This window comes from Sus scrofa, chromosome 3 (genome assembly GCF_054392235.1).
Source record: "Sus scrofa isolate SSC_HxYL_T2T_F1_AM1 chromosome 3, Sscrofa_HxYL_maternal_Yorkshire_Landrace_v2.0, whole genome shotgun sequence".
Taxonomy (NCBI): domain Eukaryota; kingdom Metazoa; phylum Chordata; class Mammalia; order Artiodactyla; family Suidae; genus Sus; species Sus scrofa.
The window spans coordinates 84,802,182-84,825,666 of NC_139385.1; the positions used below are offsets into that span (position 1 = coordinate 84,802,182).

Here is a 23,485-nt window from a genome sequence, read left to right on the forward strand (position 1 = left end):
GCTTTTTAAGGCCGCACCTGTGGCATGAAAGTTCCCAGGTCAAAGCAAAACTGCAGCTGCTGGTCTAAGCCACAGCAACAGGGGATCCAAACCATGTCTGTGATCTACACCATAGCTCACAGCAACACTGGATCCCTAACCTACTGATTGAGGCCAACGATCAAACCTGCATCCTCATGGATGCTAGTCAGATTTGTTAACCACTGAGCCACAACGGGAACTCCAAGAAACAGCATTTTAAATGGAGACCATATTTTAAAAAACTCTGCCTTAGAAATAAATCCATGACTTCTTTCTACTGAGGTCCCAAGAACTGCCTTGATTATTATTCTTTTTTTTTTTTTTTTTTTTTGTCTTTTTGCCGCTCCCGCGGCATATGGAGGTTCCCAGGCTAGGGGTCCAATCGGAACTGTAGCCACCGGCCTACACCAGAGCCACAGCAACTCGGGATCCGAGCCCCGCTCTGCGACCTACACCACAGCTCACGGCAACGCCGGATCATTAACCCACTGAGCAAGGGCAGGAACCAAACCCGCAACCTCATGGTTCCTAGTCGGATTCGTTAACCACTGCGCCACGATGGGAACTCCTGATTATTATTCTTTGTCAAGCTGTTCAGCTGTCCCTTCAATTCAACGGGCTGCTAGTATTTTGCATTTTCCTTCTTGTCCCATTCTACATTATTTCCTCTTTTCCTAAGTAATTATTCAGTTGTGTATTGCTTGGAATTAAAAAAGCTAATTGACACATTTTCTGAGCCTCAGTCTTCTCCACTATAAAATGGCTGCTTCACTGGGATGTTATAAGAAACAATGCTTGTAAGATGCTTATCCCTGCACCTAGAAGGTAGCAAATTAACAAACTCTTAGTTATTATGAATCCTCATTATTACTGTTGGTGGGTAAGAAGATTATAACATTTTCCTAATTCAGATAATGCTTAAAAGATTTCTTCCATTGGTTTATACACAGATGTTTTATAACTGCCCAACTATTGACTTGTGCCTGGAAGCAAAAATTGGTATAAATATATTTGCAATAAATCTGGCTTCTCAGGACCTGCAGTTCTTAGAAAATACCACTAGGAAGAGCTGGGCCTTATTAGTAATCAGGCAAAGGGAGGCAAAAAAAATAAATAAATAAAAATAAGGAGCTGAGTCAGAAGCTGGAGCATCTGATGATAGCCTGCGACATTTATTAACTAGAGTAAGCGCCTACTGTCACTGTGGAATATGTGAAATGAATGCTTCCAAATGTGCTGTAATTTTAAATTACTTTTTTATGTTTTCAATTTAGCAAACTCATTTTTCTCAAATTTCCCATAAGTTTTGTAAATTGTGAGTGATTATATAGGCATGGTGAGTTTATAAAATTAGGATTATAGCAGAAGGACCTAAAAAGCTTACATAAAAGATGAAATATCTTATTAAACTCTTATTGCTACTTACAAGAAGAAAATAAACCTGAAAACAAATAGTCTACGATTGTATACTATCTTTTCCCCAAAGAAGTTAAAAGCACATTACAAAGACTAGCATTATCAGAAGCAAATTAGAAACTTTACACATAGGGAGTAAACTCTGAACTTATCTACTATTCATCTTCTGCAACATGCCCCCTAAAGAAATCACTTTTATTAGCTTTACAACTTGGATGTTAAATAGGAATAAATGTCAACCAACATTTCTCTTTTACTGCTTGCTGATGTACTGAAGATTTTCTTTTTGTCTTTTTTTTTTTTTTTTTTTTTTTTGGTCTTTTTGCCATTTCCGGGGCTGCTCCCGTGGCATATGGAGGTTCCCAGGCTAGGGGTCGAATCGGAGCTGTAGCCACTGGCCTACACTAGAGCCACAGCAATGCAGGATCCCAGCCACATCCGCGACCTACACCACAGCTCACGGCAACGCCAGATCCTTAACCCACTGAGCAAGGCCAGGGATCGAACCCGCAACCTCATGGTTCCTAGTCGGATTCGTTAACCACTGAGCCACCACGGGAACTCCCTGAAGATTTTTTTTTTGTATGTAACTAAATTTAAATGGAGCTGCTTTAGAAAATGGACAATGAACTGACTACAAACAGGAATGTCAAACTTCGATGAACACACTACACATTTGCTATTTAGTCATGATTAATCTTTCAGAACGTGGCCCTCATGCACATTGTTGCACTCATAAATTTCTGAGGTAAGACAGCTAAGACAGTTCAGTACAATTAGGTCTTCGTACAAGTAAAGGAAAAAACGCTATCAATTATGGGTAATATAATTTTCACTATCTTTCAAATAGTTTCTTTGGAAAATGAGGCAAGTGCCTTACCATGCAACAAATGATTTCGATTCCGGGAACAGAGCACAGTTAGAAATTTCACCTCATCTGTCCCCCATTTCTTCTCTCCAGCCTCATACAGGTCCTGAAGCCAAACAAAGCACAAGCTTAAAACACAACAGAGAAGGTGCCAGGACATATGCAAATATTTCCAGAACTTCAAAGAGTAGAGTTGGCTTAGTTTTATTTTGTTGGTGATGGGGTGGGAGACTTGGCAGTGAGTGGAAATGACTCAGGACTTTTCCTTAGGCATAAGACTAATGGGTCTCTATGATATCTCCTTGAGAGTCAGGGCAAACAATAGTGGCTCCTGCTATGCAGACTACATAGTTATGTCTTAAGAGCCAAAAGGAATGACTTGGGCTGTCCCACAAAGTGGCCACTAACCACATGCAACTATTTACATTTTAATTAATTAGGAGTTCTTGTTGTGGCTCAGTGGTAATGAACCCCACTAGTAGCCATGAAGATGTGAGTTCGATTCCTGGCCCCGCTCAGTGGGTTAGGAATCCAGCATTGCCATGAGCTGCGGTATGCGTCACAGACGTGGCTCAGATCAGACATTGCTATGGCTGTAGCATAGGCTGGCAGCTACAGCTCTGATTCAACTCCTAGCCTGGGGACTTCCATATACCTCGGGTGTGGTCCTAAAAAAATTTTTTTTTAATTTTTTAAATTTTTTATTATTATTATTGCTTTTTAGGGCCGTACCTGAGGCATTTGGAGGTTCCCAGGCTAGGGGTCCAATTGGAGCTACAGCTGCCGGCCTACACCACAGCCACAGCTACACGAGATCCAACCCGTATCTTTGACCTAGACCACAGCTCATGGCAACGCCGGATCCTTAACCCACTGAATGAGGCCAGGGATCAAACCCACTACCTCATGGTTCCTAGTTGGCTTCATTTCTGCTGCACATCGACAGGAACTCCTAAATTCTCAATTAATTAAAATTAAATAAAACTTAAAATTCAACTCCTCAGTCACATTAGCCATATTCCAAGTGCTCAGTGGCCACATGTGGCTAGTAGCTACTCATACCAGACACTGCTCATGGCAACAGGATGGCGATGGCGTTTGAGCTGTGGTGTAGGTCGCAGATGCAGCTCGGATCCCGAGTTGCCGTGACTCTGGCATAGGCCGGCAGCAACAGCTCCGATTAGACCCCTAGCCTGGGAACCTCCATATGCAGAGGGTGCGGCCCTAGAAAAGACAAAACCAAACCAAACCAAACAGGAGTTCTTTTGTGGTGCAGCAGGTTAAGGATCAGCATTGTCACTGCAGTGGTTTGGGTCACTGCTATAGTGCTGGTTTTGTTCCCTGGCCTGGGAACCTCTACATGCTGTGGGCATGATCAAAAATTTTTTAAAAAATTATAAAAACCAAATAAGCATAAAATAACAAGTCTTGATGAGAATATAGAGAAATTGGAACCCTTGTGCTATGCTGGTGACAACATAAAATGATACAGCTACTATAGGAAATAGTATGGGTGACGTCTTCGTGGCTCCTATTTGACCCCTAGCCTGGGAACCTCCATATGCCGTGAGTGTGGGCCTAAAAAAAAAAAAAAAAATTAAATCTATTTGGAATTTATTATGAGGTCAGGTGAACGCAGGATCTAACTTTACTGCTTTCCAGATGGTTAGTCAACTGCCCCAACTCCACCAAGTAATCTGTCTTCTTCACTAACTTGAAATGCTCCCTGTATATTCTCTACCTGTATATTTTTAGTTTTGCCCTTAGACTTTTTTCTTTTTTTTTTTTTTGTCTTTTGTCTTTTTGTTGTTGTTGTTGTTGCTATTTCTTGGGCCGCTCCCGCGGCATATGGAGGTACCCAGGCTAGGGGTTGAATCGGAGCTGTAGCCACCGGCCTACGCCAGAACCACAGCAACGCGGGATCCGAGCCGCGTCTGCAACCTACACCACAGCTCACGGCAACGCGGGATCATTAACCCACTGAGCAAGGGCAGGGACCGAACCCGCAACCTCATGGTTCCTAGTCGGAACCACTGCGCCACGACGGGAACTCCCAGACTTTTTTCTTTTTTGAGCTGCACCTGCAGCATATGGAAGTTCCCAGGCTAGGGGTTGAATAGGAGCTGCAGCCGCCTGCCTACACCACAGCCACAGCAATACCAGATCCAAGTTGCATCCTCAACCTGTGCCCCAACTCGAAGAGACACCAGATTCTTATCCCACTGAGTCAGGCCAGGGATCAAACCCACATCTTAATGGATACTAGTCAGATTCTTAACCCACTGGGCCACAGCAGGAACTCCTCTAGCCCTCTGTTTATCTCTGCTTGCCCTTCATCCAGCTCCATTTGCAGCTCCATTATTTTCTTTTTCTTTTTTTTCCCCATTATTTTCTAATTGCATCTCTTCTTGTGTGTGGCTCTTGTTGAATTAAAATCCATCATTCCCTCATCTGTTTCAGGATCCACAGCAATCTGAACCTTGTTTCCTCCTTACAGTGTGCCCAGCTTTGCCTCCCTCTGTGCCTCAGTTTGTTAACAGACCAGAGAGTGAGTTGGGGTGGGCTGATCTTCATGCTCTTTCATCCTGAAATGATGAATAGCTATCTAGTCCTAGTTTTGCCCCCAGAACAAGGGAAAGTGGATTCTTCTTAGAGCGCCTCACTTTTCCTTTGAATGGATTTCAAGCAAGAGGACTTGCTGCTAGTCCAGTGGGAGCAGCTGAGCCAGAGCTCTTGTCTTTTCTCTGAGGAGTTTTCCCATTTGCAGGAAGCCACTGTGCCTGCTTCCAGTGGGGGTATGTGCGTGTGTGTGTGTGTATGTGTGTGTGTGTGTGTGTGTTTGTGTGTGCGCATGCGCTTCCTTTCTGTGGCAGGAATGGCCATCCCACATCCTTGGCCCAGCTTTGCTGCCCATCTGGTGTTTTAATGGCCCTCCTCCATAGTTTCCAGTGTCGATGTAGATTTTCTCTTTGCTCTATTTCCTGTTTTGTTTGTTTTTCAGAAGGGAATCAAATATGTGCCATCTTAGAACAAAAGCTTCGAAGGGCATCTTTAATGTTGTTTTAATATATTATGAATTTCTTTTTAAAGCAGGAATTCTGAACACTAACCTATTATTTCCTTGAATGCAATCTTCACCCCAAGAAAAGATAAAATTGGACTTGTAGATAATAGCTTCTCTGTATTTCAAATGTTCTACATTTTGTAATAAATTACTACCTAATTCCACTTGTCCTGATAATTCTTCTCATCTCAAACTCATTTAGTTTCCTATATCAAAATCCAGCCTCCATACCCAAAATCTATAAATGTCCCTCAACACTGACACAAGTTAAAGAGCAAAGGTTGAACAGATTTTTCTATTGTCTTATCTTGGAAGAGCTGAAACCAGAGCTGGAAGTTGTTCTCAAATCCTTTGCCTCTTTGTGAGCCTTGGAGGATCCAGAAAAAGCCGCTCCTGAATTCTACTCCTGCCCACCCCCCACATACCCCCACTGCCCAAATTTGTTTGGAAGCACCTTTTCACCTGGTCACTTTCAAGGAGAACTGTGCTGCTTGAAAAACCCCTAAATACTTATTTGTTGAATTGCACGGTTTCTGTTTTGTTTTTTTAAATTTAAGTATAAGTGACATATAATATTAGGCTAGTTTCAGGTGTAAAACATGATTTGATATTTGTATATATTGTGAATGATCACCATGAGTCTACTTACCATCTATCACCATACATAGTTGCAAAAATTTTTTTTCTTTTTTGGCTGCCCCATGGCATATGAAATTCCTGGGCCAGGGATCAGATTTGAGCCACAGCTGCAACCTGCTGCAGTTGTGAGCCATCCTATGATGAGGAGTGGTTTTTTTTAAAAACCTTTTTGGAGGGCCCCTCCTTCGGCATATGGAAGGTTCCAGGCTAGGGGTCAACACCAGATTGGAGCCACATCTGTGACCTATGCCACAGCTCACAGCAATGCTGGGTCCTTAACCCACTGAGTGAGGCCAGGGATCGAACTTGCATCCTCATGGATACTAGTAAGGTTCATTCCACTGAGCCACAATGGGAACTCCTAGGACTTTTAAGATCTATTCTCTTTGGGGAGTTCCCACTGTGGCACAGTGGGTTAAGAATCGAACTGAGGTGGAAGTACAGGTTCAATCCCCACCCAGTGTAGTGGGTTAAATGATCCAGTGTTGCAGCAGCTATGGCATGGGGTGTAACTGTGGCTCAGATTTAATCGCTGGCCCAAGAACTTCCATATGCCATGGGTGCAGCCATTTAAAAAAAAAAATTTATTCCCTTTGGAACTTTCAAATATGCAATGCAGTATTATTAACTGTAGTCCCCATGCTATGAATCACATCCTTATGACTTATTTTATAACAAAGTCTGTACCTTTTGACCCCCCTTTATCCATTTTGCCCACCCCATCCCTGCTTCTGGCAACCACCAGTCTGTTCTCTATATCTATGAGCTTGGGTTTTTTTTGGTTGTTGTTTGTTTAGATTTCACATCTAAGGGAGATTATACAGGTATTTGTCTTTCTCTTTCTGACTTATCTTACTTAGCATAATGCCCTTAAGGTTCATCCATATAGTTGTAAATGTTAAGATTTTATTCTTTTTTACGGCTGGATAGTATTATTCTACTGTATATATATATTATAATTTCTTTATCCATTCATCTATTGATGGGCACTTAGGCTGCTTCCATATCTTGGCTATTGTAAATACTACCATGATAAGGGGGTGCATGTATCTTCTCGAGTTTGTGTTTTCCTATTTTGTGTGGGAGGGGGATACCAGAAGTAAAATTGCTGGATTACGAGGTAATTCGAGTTAGTGTTTTCATATTTTGTGTGTGGGGAGGGAATACCAGAAGTAAAAATTTATTTAAAAAATAGTATTTTTTATTTTACTTAGGAAACTCCCTACTGTTTTCCACAGTAGCTGTACCTATTTACATTTCTACCAACAGTGCATAAGGGCTCTTTTTTTGTCACATCCTCACAACACTTGTTATTTGTTGTGTTTTTGATGACAACCATACTGTCAGGTACGAGATCATATCTCATTGTGATTTTGATTTGCACTTCCCTGACAATTAGTGATGTTGAGCATCTTTTCATGTGCTTGATCGCCATCTGTATGTCTTCAGAAAAATGTGTATTCATATCTTCTGCCCATTTAAAAATCAGATTTTTTTTTTTGCTGTTGAGTTGTGTGAGTTCTTTATAAAATACCAAATATCTGATAAAATATCAGATTTTAACCCTTTATCGGTTATGTTATTTGTAAATATTTTCTCCCATTCAGTAGGCTGCCTTTTCATTTTGTTGATGGTTTCTTTTGCTGTGGAGAAGCTTTTTAGTTTGTCCAATTTATTTATTTTTGCTTTTGTTGATTTTGCTTTTAGTGTTAGATTTAAAAAATCATTGCTAAGGAGTTCCTGTCGTGGCACAGTGGTTAACGAATCCGACTAGGAACCATGAGGTTGCGGGTTCGATCCCTGGCCTTGCTCAGTGGGTTAAGGATCCGGCGTTGCCGTGAGCTGTGGTGTAGGTTGCAGATGCGGCTCGGATCCCGAGTTGCTGTGGCTCTGGTGTAGGCCAGTGGCCACAGCTCCAATTAGACCCCTAGCCCGGGAATCTCCATATGCCTCGGGTGCAGCCCTGGAAAAAGACAAAAAAAAAAAAAAGCACAAAGCCTAGAGTTATTCCTGAAATAATGCCACCTTGTAAACCCACCAAAAAAGTGACAGTAGATACATTATTTCAGGAATAACTCTTCCTTTAAATTCAGGATTCACCTGGGCTATGGAGGTTCCTACTAATATGCCCCAAAATGATGTCCTTGAGGTAGCTGAAATTCATTTAAAAACTGGAGATTTACAGTGTTTTTAAAACTTTCTCCTTCCTCAAACCTTCTGGATTAAAGGCAGCTTCCTATATCTCCTATAGGGGATGGACTTCCCTGAGCCCTCAGAATTCTTAGGACCCATATACTCCTCTCCCTTCTGGTAAAAGCAAAAGGTTTTTTCTCCACAGGATCTCTAGTGGTTCATAACTCACATACTGAAAGGGACCAATTTCTCTCTAAACTTAAATATTGGCTAAGAGTACAGAGTTTAGATCCAAAATGCCTAGGTTCAAACCCCAGTTCTGCCATGAATTATCTGTGTGAACTTGAGCAAGGTACTTGACTTCTCTGAACCTCAATTTCCTTGTCCATAATGTGGGGACAGCAATACTTACTTCATACGGTTATTGCAAGGATTCAATGACAGAATTCATGTAAAGAGCTTAGAATAGTGTTTGGTGCCTGCTAAGGACCAATTTTTCAGTAGCTATTATTATGAGTGCTATCTGGCCACAGTAAATAGACCAGAGGTTGGTGCCAGGTCAGCCATCAGTGGGCTGGGTGCCAGGAAAACAACTGCCTCTTGGGGGTTGGTATTAGTTTTACCCAACAGGGTACTTGCTGGGCCATAGGTGACCCTCACATAGGTTGAGGTAAATGTTCTCTTTGGGGAAGTAAAAATGTGAGGTGAACAAAGTAAAGGCAGGTCCCTTTACTTCCAAGTGATTCAGAAGATACTCCATGGCCCAGTGGGACAGCCACCACAGTCCCAATGGCAGGAAATCTGGAATGCAGGCATGGTTATATAATGGTGCCCCATGCTACCCCCAAGCCCCAGGTATCTCTGCATGAAACTTCTGCTATTAAAGGTCATCTGTGGGAATCTTTTCTCATAACACATCCCAGCCTGGTCCGCATACACTGAACTATAAGAAGGTGTCCACCAGTTCAGGTCTGCCTTAATGGCAAAAGAGAAGAAAGAAGCTGCAGTTCTACTAACCTGGGCATCCTGTCTCACGAGAGCATCATCCAGATAATTTCCTTCATCTCTGCCACCCTGAGGATGAGGGGGGGAAAAAAACAAAGAGACTGAGAGAGGATCCTAAAAGATTTGGGGGCTATGATAAGACAGAACCCAAGGACAAGGGAATTAGACAAAGGGGTCATGACTCCAGCCTAGGAAGAGAGGACAGATGTCCTCGAATGTGCTTAGGTTATGCCCATGGCTCTGATCGGACCCAGCCAGAGGGCAAGCCCGGTGTGGCTCCCTGATGTTGCCTGGTGTCTCTGCCAGTTGAAGGGGCAGGAGGTAGCTTCTCCCTCCCTGACTATCCCTTCCTCTTCCTCACCTCCGCCTACACCCATGTCTCCCCAGCTGACTTATGCCTTCCTACCCAGCAAGTCTACCCTGATCAATTCTGCCAAATGAGGGAGGGGAAGGGAGGAGAATCAAGAGACCCTGGGACCAATGGTGGGGCTTGCAGAGCACCTGAAAGTGCCCCGTTCCTTACCAGTACCAGTACTGGGAGGGCAGGGTTCAAGCCAGGGAAGGATGCCAAAGAGCGGCAAAAGGGGCTACATTCTGCCAGCCTGTAAGACTCTATTATTGTTATGCTGTCCAATACGCTGTGGTCTAGGCATGTTTCAGCAGTGGTAAAATTGGAAGGAAAAGAAAAAGTGGGTAGGAAATAAGAAACGCAGGCCAGGAGTTCCTATCATGGCTCAGTGGAAAGGAATCTGACTAGTATCCACAACAACGATGCAGGTTCAGTCCCTGGCCTTGCATGTGGGTTAAGGATCCGGCGTTGCCATGAGCTGTGGTATAAGTCACAGACACAGCTTGGATCTGGTGTTGCTGTGGCTGTGGTTTAGGCCAGCAGCTACAGCTCAGATTCGACTCCTAGCCTGGGAACCTCCATATGTCATGAGTGTGGGCCTAAAAAGACAAAAATAAAAAATAAAGAAAAGCAGACCAGCATTATTAAGTAAATAGCAGAGACAGAGGGAAATGGGAGTCAGAGGTGGGCTTCTGCTTTGGTTGTTGGAAGAATAGCAACGATATTAATAGGAAAAGACAAGCCAGGAAGAAGAGCTAGTTTGGAGGGAAAATGTGCTCAGGTTTTAGTTGGAGGATTGATTTGAGGTAATGGCAGAATATACAGAAGGAAACATCTAAAAAGCAGTGAGAAATGAGTCTCTTACTCAGGAAGGAGGTCAGGGATAAGGATGAAATTGTGGAGTTGTGTGAGACACCTTGCAAATCCTTCTCTTTTCTGACACCCCTGCTCCCACACTAGCCCAGTCCCGCTTTTTTCTCATCAGGAATACTGAGGCACCTCCCGCCTGGGCTCCCCGCCTCCACTCAAAGCCAAACCTTCAGAGGCTCCCCATTGCTCTCCAAATAAAGTGTAAAATCTTCCCAACATAGGATCCTGGTTCCTCTTTCCGCCCTGCTCCTAGAATTACCAGCCTGACCGCCCAGCCCATGGATCCCTGAACACACCCAGTGTTTCCTGCCTCCTTGATTGATGTTCTTCCCGCCTGGAAGGTACCTACCCACACCCCTGCCTCGTGAAATCCTAGCAACCCTCAGAGTCCTCTCTCACTCAGCACCTCTGCCATGAAGCCTTTTCAGTGATCCCACAACCAAGATCTCTCCTTGAACCTTCCTTTTACTCCGTGCCTCTTTTTTGACACTTCCTTTCATGCCTTTGTTACAGCAACCTCTGGACTTGCTATCCCCCTTTAGGCAATATAAACTCTTAAAGCCCAGGACTGCCTCTTCATCATGTTCCTAACTTTCAGTGCACTGAGGAATGATTAAGAGGACCTGGCAGGTACTGGGTATTTGTACATACAACTGAGAACAAATGGGCAGACATGAGTCTTTAAAGGAGAGAAGATAAAATGACAGGAAGGCCCCCCCAAAAAACCCACAGGGGAAAAGTCACAGTCAGGAGACTGAAAGGATAAAACAGGCTGGAAAAGAGGATAGAGAGTAAGCATCTTAATGAAACCCGATCCCGCCAAAAGCAGCCAATGGAGGGAGCAACTCACAGCGGACAGAGACACCAGCACCCGCTGGAACATGAACGACGTGTCAGAGCGAATGTCATCTTCAAGGCTCCGCCCATATTCTGGCAAGAGAACACAATCAGCCACATCAGAATAAAGGATCCTGCCCGACCCTGGGCCACACCCCAGAGCTTTCCATCCTCCCCAAACCAGCTTGTTTCTTAAAGTGGCTTGTCATGAGGTTTTTGAGCCCACATACAGTTTTCCAGTCAACTTTGGTAAAATAGTCAAGGTAGGTTTAGCTTGTCCTTAGAGGGGAAGTGAGATGTTCCTGCTCCTTAAATTGGGGGATCAATAAAGTGGGGCTGTGATCCCCACTCAGTGCTTCCTTCTGTCCTGACTGTGGTTTGCAGTAATGTGGAGAACCAGTTGAGCAGCATGTGGAAAGGCAGACAGAGCAGTTTCTGAAGCTGCGTTTGGGGACGGAGGCGGCTGTCCAGGGGAGGAAGACTCGTATTGGGCAGATGTGGGGACCCAGCACTAGAACTAGACTCCCAAGGTTGAGAATCTCCTGCTCTGGACACTTGCCAAAAACTCGTAATATTTTGTTTTCTTTCTACCAAAGTGCACATGCTTATTACAGAAAACTTAGGAAAAAAGAAATAAGTAAAATGAAGGGAGAAAACCAAACCAAACCAACCAACCAAACAAAAAAAAAGCCTCACCATAATCTAATCCCACAGAAATAATAATCATTAACATTTTGGTAAATATCCTTCCTCGTTCACACCTATTATTTTTCTCTTCTTTAAAACTGGGACCACAGCATACCATTCTCTGATTTGTCATTTTCACCCATCCCTACACCATAACCATTTAATGTAATTTAATATCCTTCAGTGTACTTTGTTCTCTTATATGTATTTGTCTTTTTAGGGGCTCACGCAAGGCATATGGAAGTTCCCGGGCTATGGGTCAAAGTGGAGCTACAGCCGCCAGCCTATGCCACAGCCACAGCAATGCAGGATCCAAGCTGCATCTGCCACCTACACCACAGCTCATAGCAACGTTAGATCCTTAACCCACTGAGTGAAGCGAGGGATTGAACCCATGTCCTTCATGGATACTAGTCGAGTTCGTTACCGCTGAGCCACAACAGGAACTCCTTAGTGTAAGTTTTGATCACCACGTAATAGCCCATTGCGGGCGTGTACCAGATTTTGTTCAGCTAATCTACTACTATTGGACATTCTAAGCTAATAGAAATAGTAATGAATAAACACTGTGGGATCTAAATCTTTTTGCATTTTTTTATTATATTCTTAGGCCAAAGGCATGTATCTTTTAAAGACTCCTCATATGTATTACCTGCTGGAGATTTTTAAGAGGGGAGTAAATGGCTATCACTGTGAGATAGCTAAGATGCTGGGCAAGACTGCTCCTGCAGGCCATTCCTGGAGGGCTAAGATGCAATGGTGCTACCAGTTCTGAACAAACACCTTTGATTCTCTGCTTGATCCTAAGGAAAGCTTTCCAGCTTTCAGGGTAATAAAAAATTTTGCTGGGTAGCCTAAGGTGAGTGGCAGGTGCACCTGAGAAGTCTTGAAAAGCCAACAGACTTTTTTTTTTTTTTTTTTTGCTTTTTAGGGCTATACTTGTAGCATATGGAGGTTCCCAGGCTAGGGGTTGAATTGGAGCTACAGCTGCCGGCCTACACCACAGCCACAACCACGCCAGGTCCAAGCCGAGTCTGCAACCTACACCACAGCTCACGGCAACACCAGATCCCTAACCCACTGAGCAAGGCCAGGGATCGAACTTTCAACTTCATGATTCCTAGTTGGATTCGTTTCCGCTGCACCATGACAGGAACTCCCTCCAACAGACATGTATCTTGATGGGGATCTGCTGAGGGCAGAGCCTGGTCCTGAGGGTCCCTCAGGGTCAGTGTTTCTATGAGGAGAGTCTGATTCTAGGTAACCACCTGCTGCTAGTCTAGTTCTCAGGGAGGCCTTGGCCAGGGCCACTGAGGATGCTACATACGCAGCTGATAGGTCTGGTTTATGCGCCGAATCTCCTCGGGCGTCCGGGAAGCCAGGATCTCAATCAGACAGCCCTCATCCGTGCCAGCTCCCTAAACACAAATCCCAGAGTAGAGGGTATTATAAATCAGTCTACCAAACTGAGTTCCAGAAACAGGAGGAATACAACCAAGAATCCACAGAGAATAAAGACAACTCACCAAGTTCCACCAACAGGATTTGCTCCTTTTTAGTTGTCCTATCCACATTCCAACATATTTACCATTATCGTTATTAGCACTAATATTTATGGGCTGTTTCTAGGAGTTGGTTATTATGCCAGGTTAGGGACGGTCTCTGCTCTCTGGGGGTTTAGCCTTTCCTTGACCTCCCTGTACTTCTCCTTTGAAGGGCTGAATCTTCTGGCAAAGGCTGTTCCCTCTTTGTTTTCCCAGAGCCTAGCCCAGAACCTTCCCCAAGGCTGAGGATTTATTGACATGGAGGAGGAGGGTAATTGTATTGGAATTTCATACTTGTCATTAAAAAACAGGAGATCCTGGCATAGGGCATAGTGGATCCAGCATCTAGGGAGGATGAAAACCCTTTTTTTCTGCCAGTTCTAAGCTTACAGCAGACCCAGAGGTGTCAGTCATACCTCGAAGTAGCTAATACTATAAGAAAGTTTCTGGAGTTGCACCAAAAGCACAAGCATAATCATTCCCCAGCAAGCCACGGGAAAGAGCAAATTATTCCTTAATTTGGGGGGCTACAACTTTTTTTTTGGCCACCCCGAGGCATATGGAGTTCCCAGGCCAGGGATCAGATCTGAGCCACAGTCACGACCCAAGCTGCAGCCGCAGCAATGCAGATCCTCAATATACTGTGCCAGGCAGGGCACTGAACCCGAATTCCAGTGCTACTAAGATACTGGTCATCCTGTTGCGCCACAGCAGGAACTCCAACGGGGGCAACAACTTTTAAATTACAATTGCTGTAGGAGTTCCCTGGTGGCTCAGAGGGTTAAGGATCTGACATTGTCACTGTTGTGGCCTAGGTCACTGCTGTGGCTAGGGTTCGATCCCTGGCCTGGGAATTTCTGCAAGCAATGAGTGTGGCCAAAAAAAGCACACCTGCTATAATGCAATGTCATGTTTTCAAGTTGTCATAAATGAAGGGGAATCTTTCCCCTATGCCTCCTCCTCCTCATCTCAGAAGGCCTCTGTCACAGTTTCTTGAGAAAGTGTGTCTGAGGTCAGCATTTTCACTAACGCCATGGAGAGTGGAGGGGAGGAGCACGAACCTTCATGGCTCTTCGCAGCTCCTGCACGTCGTACAGCACGGTGGGTGTCATCATCCCCAAGATCACCTGTTCAAAGTTGCCACTCAGTTCCGACTTCAGGTCATCCAGCAGGTCCTGGGATGCAAGAAAACGCTCTGCTGAATTGTTACAATAACTGAAACAAGCTGTCCTCAGTGGTCCAGGGACATCTGGGGTCTCTGAGGCCCTTTCAGGGGGCCTGTGTGCTCGAATCCATCTTTCTTTTTTTTTTTTTTTGTCTTTTTGCCTTTTCTAGGGCCGCACTCGAGGCCTATGGAGGTTCCCAGGCTAGGGGTCCAATCGGAGTTATAGCCACTGGCCTACACCAGAGCCACAGCAACACAGGATCTGAGCCGTGTCTGCGACCTACACCACAGCTCAAGGCAACGCCGAATCATTAACCCACTGAGCAAGGCCAGGGATAGAACCTGCAACCTCATGGTTCCTAGTCAGATTCGTTAACCACTGAGCCACAACAGGAACTCCGTCGAATCCATCTTGATAATGACAGTAAGATGTTGGGATCTGACTTTACACTGTCAGCCTCTCAACAGTACAGTGCAGTTTTCCAAAGGCTACTTGACACATCTGCAAACCTACAATTATGTGAAAGGCTATAAAAATACTCTTCCCTTTAATCAATCTCCAAAATATATAAATATCTCATACAGCCTTTTATCAAAAAAACAAACAACCCAAATGATTAGAGGATCTAAACAGACATTTCTCTAAAGAATACAGATAGATGGACAAAAAGCACATGAAAATATGCACAGCATCACTAATTATTAGACAGATGCAAGTCAAAACTACAACGAGATACCACCTCACATCAGTCAGAATGGCCATCAACAAAAAACAATCTACAAACAGGGAGTTCCCATTGTGGCTCCGTGGGTTAAGAACCCAACATAGTGTCCATGAGGATGCAGGTTCCATTCCTGGTCTTGCTCAGTGGGTTAAGGATATGGCATTGCTGCAAGCTGCTGCCTAGGTCACAGATGTGCTTTGGATCTGGTTGGTGGCTGTGGCACAGAGCTGCAGCTATAGTTCTGATTCAACCCCTAGCCTGGGAACACCCATATGCTCCAGGTGTGGCTGTAAAAAAAAAGAAAAAAAAATCTACAAACAATAAATGCTAGAGAGGGTGTAGAAAAAGGAAACCCTCCTACACTGTTGGTATGCATGTAAGCTGGTGCAACCACTATGGAGAACAATGTGGAGATTTCTCAAAAAACCAAATAAAGGGAGTTCTCATCGTGGCTCAGCAGAAACGAATCTGACTAGCATCCATGAGGATGCAGGTTTGATCCCTGGCCTTGTTCAATGGGTTAAGGATTCCGTGCTGCCGTGAGCTGTGGTGCAGGCCAGCAGCTCTGATTCCACCCCCAGCTTGGGAACCTCCATATGCTGCAGGTGCAGCCCTAAAAAGATCAAAAACAAAAAAAAACAAAAAACAAAACCCACCAAAAAACCAAAAAACCCAAATATAGTACTACCATATGATTCAGCGATCCCACATCTGGGCCTGTATCTGGAGAAAACCATAATTAGAAAAGACACATGCACCCTAATATGCATCACAGCATTATTCATGGAGACAACCTATATGTCCATTGACCAGATTGGATAAAGAAGATGTGCTCAAGGCAACAGAAATAAAAGCAAAAACAAACCAATGGGAACTATTCAAACTGACAAGTTTGTGCACAGCAAAGGATACCATGAAAAAAAAAAAAAAAAAAAAGACAACCTATGGAATGAGAGAAAATAGTTTCAAACAATGAAACTGACAAGGGCTTAATCTCTAAAATATGCAAACAACTTATACAACCCAACAGCAAAAAAACCCAACAACCCAAATGAAAAATATGCAAAAGGCCTGAATAGACATTTATCCAAAGAAGATATACAGATGGCCAACAGGCACATGAAAAAATGCTCTACATTACTGATTATTAGAGAAATGCAAATCAAAACTACTATGAGGTACCACCTCATATCTGTCGGAATGGACATCATTAACAAGTCAACAAATAACAAATGCTGGAAAGGGATGAATATCAATTTACAAAAACAAAAGTGTCCTCAATACTTTGAGTATAAAGGAGTCCCTAGATGAATGCGCCTGCTCACTTAACAACATACCCTGAATAGGAGTTCCTGCCATGGCTCAGTGGTAATGAACCCAACTAGGATTCATGACACAGTTTCGATCCCTGGCTTCACTCAGTGGGTTAAGGACCCAGCATTGCTGTGAGCTGCAGTGTAGGTTAATTGATATTCATCCCCTTCCCCCTCTAAGAGGGTGTGGAGAAAAGGGAACCCTCCTACACTGTTGGTGAGAATGTAAATTGGTACAACCACTGTGGAAAACAGTATGAAGGTACCTCATAAAACTAAATACAGAACTACCATATGACCTAAATCCCACTCTTGTGCATATATCCAGACAAAACTTTTATTGAAAAAGATACATGCACCTGTATATTCACTGCAGCACTATTCACAATAGCCAAGACATAGAAACAACCTAGATGTCCATCAACGGACAAATGGATAGAGAAGATGTGGTATAGATATACAATGGAATACTACTGAGCCTTAAAAAAGAGTGAAATAATGCCATTTGCAGTAACATGAGTAGGCCTAGAGACAGTCATACTAAGCAAAGTCAGACAGAGAAAGACAAATACCATATGAGATCACTTATATGTGAAATCTAAAAAAAAAAAAAAAATGATACAGATGAACTCATTTATAAAACAGAAACAGACTCACAGACTTTGAAAACATCTTATGGTTACCAAAGGGGAAAAGTGGGGGGGGAGGGTAAGTTAGGAGTTTTGAGATTAACATATACACGCTGTTATATATAAAATAGATAATCAACAAGCACCTATCAGGTATCACAGGGAACTCTACTCAATATTCTGTATTAATCTATATGGGAAAGGAATCTGAAAAAAGAATAGGTATGTGTTTGACTGCATCACTTTGCTGGGCACCTGAAACTAACATATCCTGGTAAATCAACTATACTCCAATATAATATAAAAATTAAAAAAACAGTAAAAAACACGAAATAAGGTGGAGGAACTAAGTTTAAATAGATCAATAATTATAATACACATGAAGAGAATAAACTCTTTATTAAAAGAAAACAACAACAACAAGGCAAAGAATCCATCTTTTAAAAACAAAGGGCCAGAGTTCCCATCGTGGCTCAGTGGTAACAAACCCAACTAGTATCCATGAGGATGTGGGTTTGATCCCTGGCCTCGCTCAGTGGGTTAAGGATCCAGCATTGCTGCAAGCTACAGCTTAGGTCGCAGATGTACTTGGATCCGGTGTTGCTGTGGCTGTGGTGTAGGCTGTGGCTGCAGCTCCAATTCAACCTCTAACCTGGGAACTTCCATGTGTCGTGGGAGTGGCCCTAAAAAAAGACAAAAAAAAAAAAAACCCCAAAAAACACCAAGAAGGGAAGGGCCCCGCTTCCCTGTTGCCTGACAGGTTCCTCGTCAATCACGCAGAGCCCAGGAGATGGTGCCTACCCTGCCGATGGTACTCTTGTAGGCTGTCCTGATTTCCTGGCGCTGGGCGGTGCTGCGGTAGGCGAGGACGCTGATGATGGCATCTTCATCTGTGCCTGCAGAAGAGGGAGATGGTGAACGGGATTTGAGAGAAGGATGTGAAAGTGAGTTCCTCTGTGGACACTGGTCTAACCCAAATACTCGTAGAGAGCTTTCCAAGAAGTTCTTCTCTTTTTTTTTTTTTTTTTTTTTTTTGTCTTTTTAGGGCTGCACCCAGTGCATATGGAGGTTCCCAGGCTAGGGGTCAAATGGGAGCTGTAGCCACCAGCTTACACCACAGCCACAGCACCACCAGATCCGTGCTGCATCTATACTAGATCTATACCACAGCTCATGGCAATGTGGATCCTTAACCCACTGAGTGTGGCCAGGGATCAAACCCATGTCATCATGGATGCTAGTTGGGTTTGTTAACCACTGAGCTATGATGGGAACTCCTAGAGCTTTCAGAGCAGTTCTTGTTCAGAGGGTCTGTCTTTGGGGGGGGTGGGGGGGGAGGTGTGCAGGACAGGAGGCAGGAAACAGACAATAGATTTGAGTCTCATTAGCTATTTCTCCTTTCATTAGCTATTTACCACTCAACAAAGTAAACTTCTCTGAGAGTTAGTTTTGTGCGAAGTAACATAATGTCTTTTCTATCAAAGGAAATCTTGGTTACTCCATTTTGCTCAGGTTTCAGCTGAAACACTCCCTGTGACACCCCACCTCTCCTCTTTACCTTTTCTCCCAGCAACAGTCTGTTACAATTAGCCAACCGGGAAGAATGTGCACCCTGACCTGACCAATGGGAAGGAGACAGGAACATCACCTGCCTTAGGGATAAAAAGGGAGGGCTTTTTCTTCCCTGCACTTGCTTGAGTACCCATGTCCTTCTGCTGAAGTAAAGAGCCTTGTCGAGATCTCCTCATGTTCATGTGACTCATTTTCCAACACTGAAGATCGGAGCCATTCTCCAACAGTTTCCTTATCTATAAATGTGAGTGGTCACAATACTTTTCCTGGCAGGGCTGCTGCAAGTGCTCAATAAAACGATGCAATGAGTTGCTGAGCACAATGCCTGGTGCTTTCTAAACATCCAGTAAATGTTGACTGGGATCATGCTTTTCCCCTCCTCCGGGATTCTTATCAGAGTCTTTGGATCGCCTAGATTCATCTTCCACGTTCCTTCCTTTTCTCTCCTCGTTTTTCACTCTTTATCATCTCCTGTAAGTTTTGGAACAGTTCAAACTCGGCTTTTAATTCACAGATTGGGCACTTTACAAGGTTTAAATTGGCTGCTTGCTGCATCCACTGCGTTTCACGGTTTGTAATTGTGTTTTTTCATTTCTAAGCTCTCTTTCCTGATCTCTGATCAGAGAACTTTTTATAACTGCCCATGGATTCCCACGATGCAATATCCTTCCAAAATCTTTCACTACAAATTACAAAGTAAGAAGGTCCTAAATTTGGTTTGCCTGTTTCTTGCAGCGGCTTTTACAGGGGGACTTTATTCCGACCCTTTGAACTGGTCCCTCGTCCATGTCACTGCTGGATGTTCATGTACGTGGGGCGAATTAGCTGTTTATACCTATATGGGAAGTTGTGGCAAGTTACAGAGGAGGGTCTTGAAATATTTCAGGGAGAAATGAAAAAAATATAGGTTTACAAGAGTTGTTCTTTGCAAAGTCAGAGATCCAGAAAAGTTTGAGGTATAGAGAGGAAGCTACAGAATTTTAAGTTTAGATACCCTAGGGACCTACTCTGTTCTCTTAAAAAAAAAAGTGGGGGTAATAAACACAACCATCCTTTTTCCTGCAGAACTCTCAGCTGGGCGGAGAAGGTTTGTCACTTTTTGCTTATTTACACCATTTCTGTGAAAGGTGCCACCCCTCTTCTGGTCTGTCAGGCTTGAACGCTCAAAACGGCTTTGATTTTTTTTTTTTTTTTAACCATCTCTCTTCCTTCACATTCAAATTGCCTGTCAAGCCATGTAAAAACCTAGCTCTAAAACCTTTTTTTGCATCTGTGAACAAGGTTTTGCACCTTTTTAATTCCATTCCAGTTCAGGGTTGCTTCTTAGACAACTGTGAAGTCTGCTAAGTAGTATTCTCACCTCCTAACTGGTCTTTCCAAAGTCTTGCCCAGTTCATTTTCCTACAGAGACAAATTCTCACAGTGTCCCTCCCCTGCTCAGGCTACACCAGGGCTCCCCATGGTCTGCTGGATTTACTACCAGCACTGCAGCCTGCCTTTGGGGACTCTCTACCATACCCTATTCACTATGGTAAATATTCATACAAAAGGATAGAGGCAGCCAAATCCAGAGACTTAGCTCTTGAATTACTGTACGTGACCCAGCTATACTGCACTCCCTTCTCCTGACCTCCTTTATTACCTGTCTGTGGGTTTATGTCTCCCTAACCACCTCCATCCAGCTAGCATCCTGATTCTGGCATTTGTCGTTTCCCAGACAGTGCCTTTGGGCCATCCCCCCAACATCAGTAACACCCTCAGGACCTCCCTGTGCTACCTGCCTTCCCACAAGGATCTGAACCAGCCAGCTCCTGCTTTGTAAGTATTTCCTGCTTGCAATCTATGTATTTACTATGACTCCCTGAAGCCTCAGCTAAAATGCAGAAGAGGGCAATGCTCATACTCAACCCATGGCTTTGCTCGTGCTATTCCATTCACCGAAACCCTCTCTTATCTATTTACTTACTGAATAAACTCAACTCATTTCGACATCCTCTAAGAAGTTCTGCCTGATACTCCCAAACGAAAGGTGATCTCTCGGACCGCTCATGGGCTCTTATTTGTGCCCCTCCTGTCACTATCATACTATGAACTGATCCTATTTCTGTGCATGCCTCGGCTGGCAGCATCCGTGGACTACTGGACCACAGGGCCAGGTTTACTACAGTCCTTGTCTCCTCTAACCATCTGCCTTGCGCTGGCCCACACAGCAGGCACCACAAAGGGTTCGTTGTGTCAAATGCCTTCTGACTCTGACTGTGAGAATTCCAAATGTCACACGGTCCATGTTCTGAATTATGGTATTCTTGCTGTATACTGAAGAATTAGGAAAAACCTGAAAAAAGGGTGGGCCAAGTACGTCCCCCATCTTTTTTATGAAAAAGGGAAAATGAGGAAAAGATAGATTCAGAGCAATGTTCTGTTCAGAGGTGGGCAGCAGGATAGCACAGGGGGCTCAAGCTCTGGCAGCACCAGAGCCGGACTTCCAAGAACTGCCAAGAGTCCTGACTCTAACACTTACTACATCAGAGACCTCAGGCAAGTTAGTTCATCTCCCTAGACTTCAACTTTCTCATCATAAAACAAGCTGCTGTCAGAATTAAAACAGAAGCTATTGGAGTTCCCACTGTGGTGCAGCGGAAACCAATCCGACTAGGAACCATGAGGTTGCAGGTTCAATCCCTGGCCTCGCTCGAGGGTTGCAGATCTGGCGTTGCCGTGAGCTGTGGTGTAGGTTTCAGACATGGCTTAGATCTTGTGTTGCTGTGGCTGTGGTGTAGGCCAGCAGCTATAGCTCCGATTAGACCCCTGGCCTGGAAACCTCCATATGTCGCAGATGGGGCTCTAAAAAGCAAAACAAAAACAAAAAAACCCAGAAGCTATATGGAATACACCATGCCTGACACAAGAAGAGCTTAATAAATGTTCACTCTTGTTGTTATGGTTGCTGTTAGTAGCGCTGAGGCTGAGTAAGATGAACCCTTTTTGGATAGAAAAACTGGGATAAAACAGTTCATGATGAAGTGTTTTTATCCAAATCTTGAGGCGATGTTAAATAGCAGTGATGAACCAGAGAGCACTTCTCTGGCCAAGTGTCCCCTTGGGCAAGGCTGGAGGCAGGGTCTAGCCCAGTGTAGCCTGTGGTACCCTCCCCCGCACCCCCCAGTGCATGCCTCTGCCCACCTAGGGGGAGGCCTCTGCCCTCAGGAGTTACCAGAGGGTGGTGCTGCAGAAGACAAACCTCTCTGGTCATGTCCGCACAGCCTGCTCACCTCAAGTCCTACACGATGCACAAGGGTGCTATCCCAGCTGTGGCTGTCACAGTAGCAACAGGCAGAGACTCAAGGGAAAGACGCTGGACTCAGAGCTGTCAGGCTCCGCAGAGCGTGACTCGAGGCTCAGTTCCACCTACTCTGTGCCTAACTTCGTTACTTCTCTGCGTCTCAGTTTCACATCTGCACAATGGGGTGAATAACAAGACCAGCTGCTCTGACTGCATCCCAGGGTTATCATGTCTATCTATTCAGACGATACTTGTGAAATGCTGGCAAGGGTGTGGAGAAAAGGGAACCTTCCCACACGGCTGGTGGGAATGTAAGTTGGTGCAGCCACTGTGGAAACAGTATGGAAGTTCCTCAAAAAACTAAAACTAGAGTTGCCACATGGTCCAGAAATCTCCCTACTGGGCATATTATCTGGACAAAATGATAATTGAAAAAGATACACACACCCCTATGTTCATAGCAGCACTATTCACAATGGCCAAGACATGAAAGCAACCTAAATGTCCACAGATAGATGAATAGATAAAAAAGACATAGTGTATGTGTATATATATATGTGTGTGTATATATATATATAGATGTATACACACACATAATATATAATGGACTATTACTCAGCCATAAAAAAGAATGAAACACTGCCATTTGCAGCCACACAGATGGACCTCAAGGTTATGCCAAGTTAGGTAAGCCAGAAAGGGAAAAACAAGTACCATATGATATCACTTATATGTGGAATCTAAAATATGAAATAGGAAATTCCCTGGTGGTGCAGTGGGTTAAGGGTCTGGTGTTGCCATGGCTATAGTGCAAGTCGCAGGTGCAGCACTGCTTCCATCCCTAGCCTGGGAACTTCCAAATGCCTTGGAGCAACCAAAAAAATAAAATATGACACAAATGAACTTATCTACGAGACAGAAAGACTCACAGACATACAGAACAGATTTGTGGTTACCAAAGGGAGTGGGAGTTTGGGGTTAGCACCTGCACACTATTATATGTAGAAGGGATAAACAAAAAAGTTATAGCATAGGGACCTATATTCAATATCCTGTAATAACCCTAATGGAAAATACATTAAAAAATAATGCATACATATGTATAACTGAATCACTCTGCTGTACAGCAGAAATTAGCACAACACTGTAAGACAACTCTACTTCAATAAAATAAGAAATTAAAGACAGACAATATTTGCGAAAGTGCTTTGTAAAACCTTCCAGCATGACAGGTACATAACAGTTAACTGGAAAACAAATACATTTCTCAAGTTTCATATATAGATTCATAGTGCTGGAATGCAAAACAGATTTAAATAATTGAGGAAATCCAGAATGAGTGTATCAAATTTAAATTCTTTAGGA

At 43.8% G+C, this 23,485-nt stretch overlaps 1 protein-coding gene across 1 annotated transcript in view; it reads right to left on the reverse strand.

Moving 5' to 3' along the window:
* The window catches only part of ANXA4 (annexin A4), a gene marked incomplete at its 5' end in the record, with an annotated part of 31,380 nt that overhangs the window by 7,633 nt on the left and 262 nt on the right, over positions 1-23,485 (reverse strand). The window contains 6 exon segments of the mRNA NM_001167639.1: positions 2,318-2,411; positions 9,159-9,215; positions 11,216-11,295; positions 13,217-13,307; positions 14,495-14,608; positions 18,067-18,161. Coding sequence (NP_001161111.1) covers positions 2,318-2,411; positions 9,159-9,215; positions 11,216-11,295; positions 13,217-13,307; positions 14,495-14,608; positions 18,067-18,161 — 531 coding nt within the window.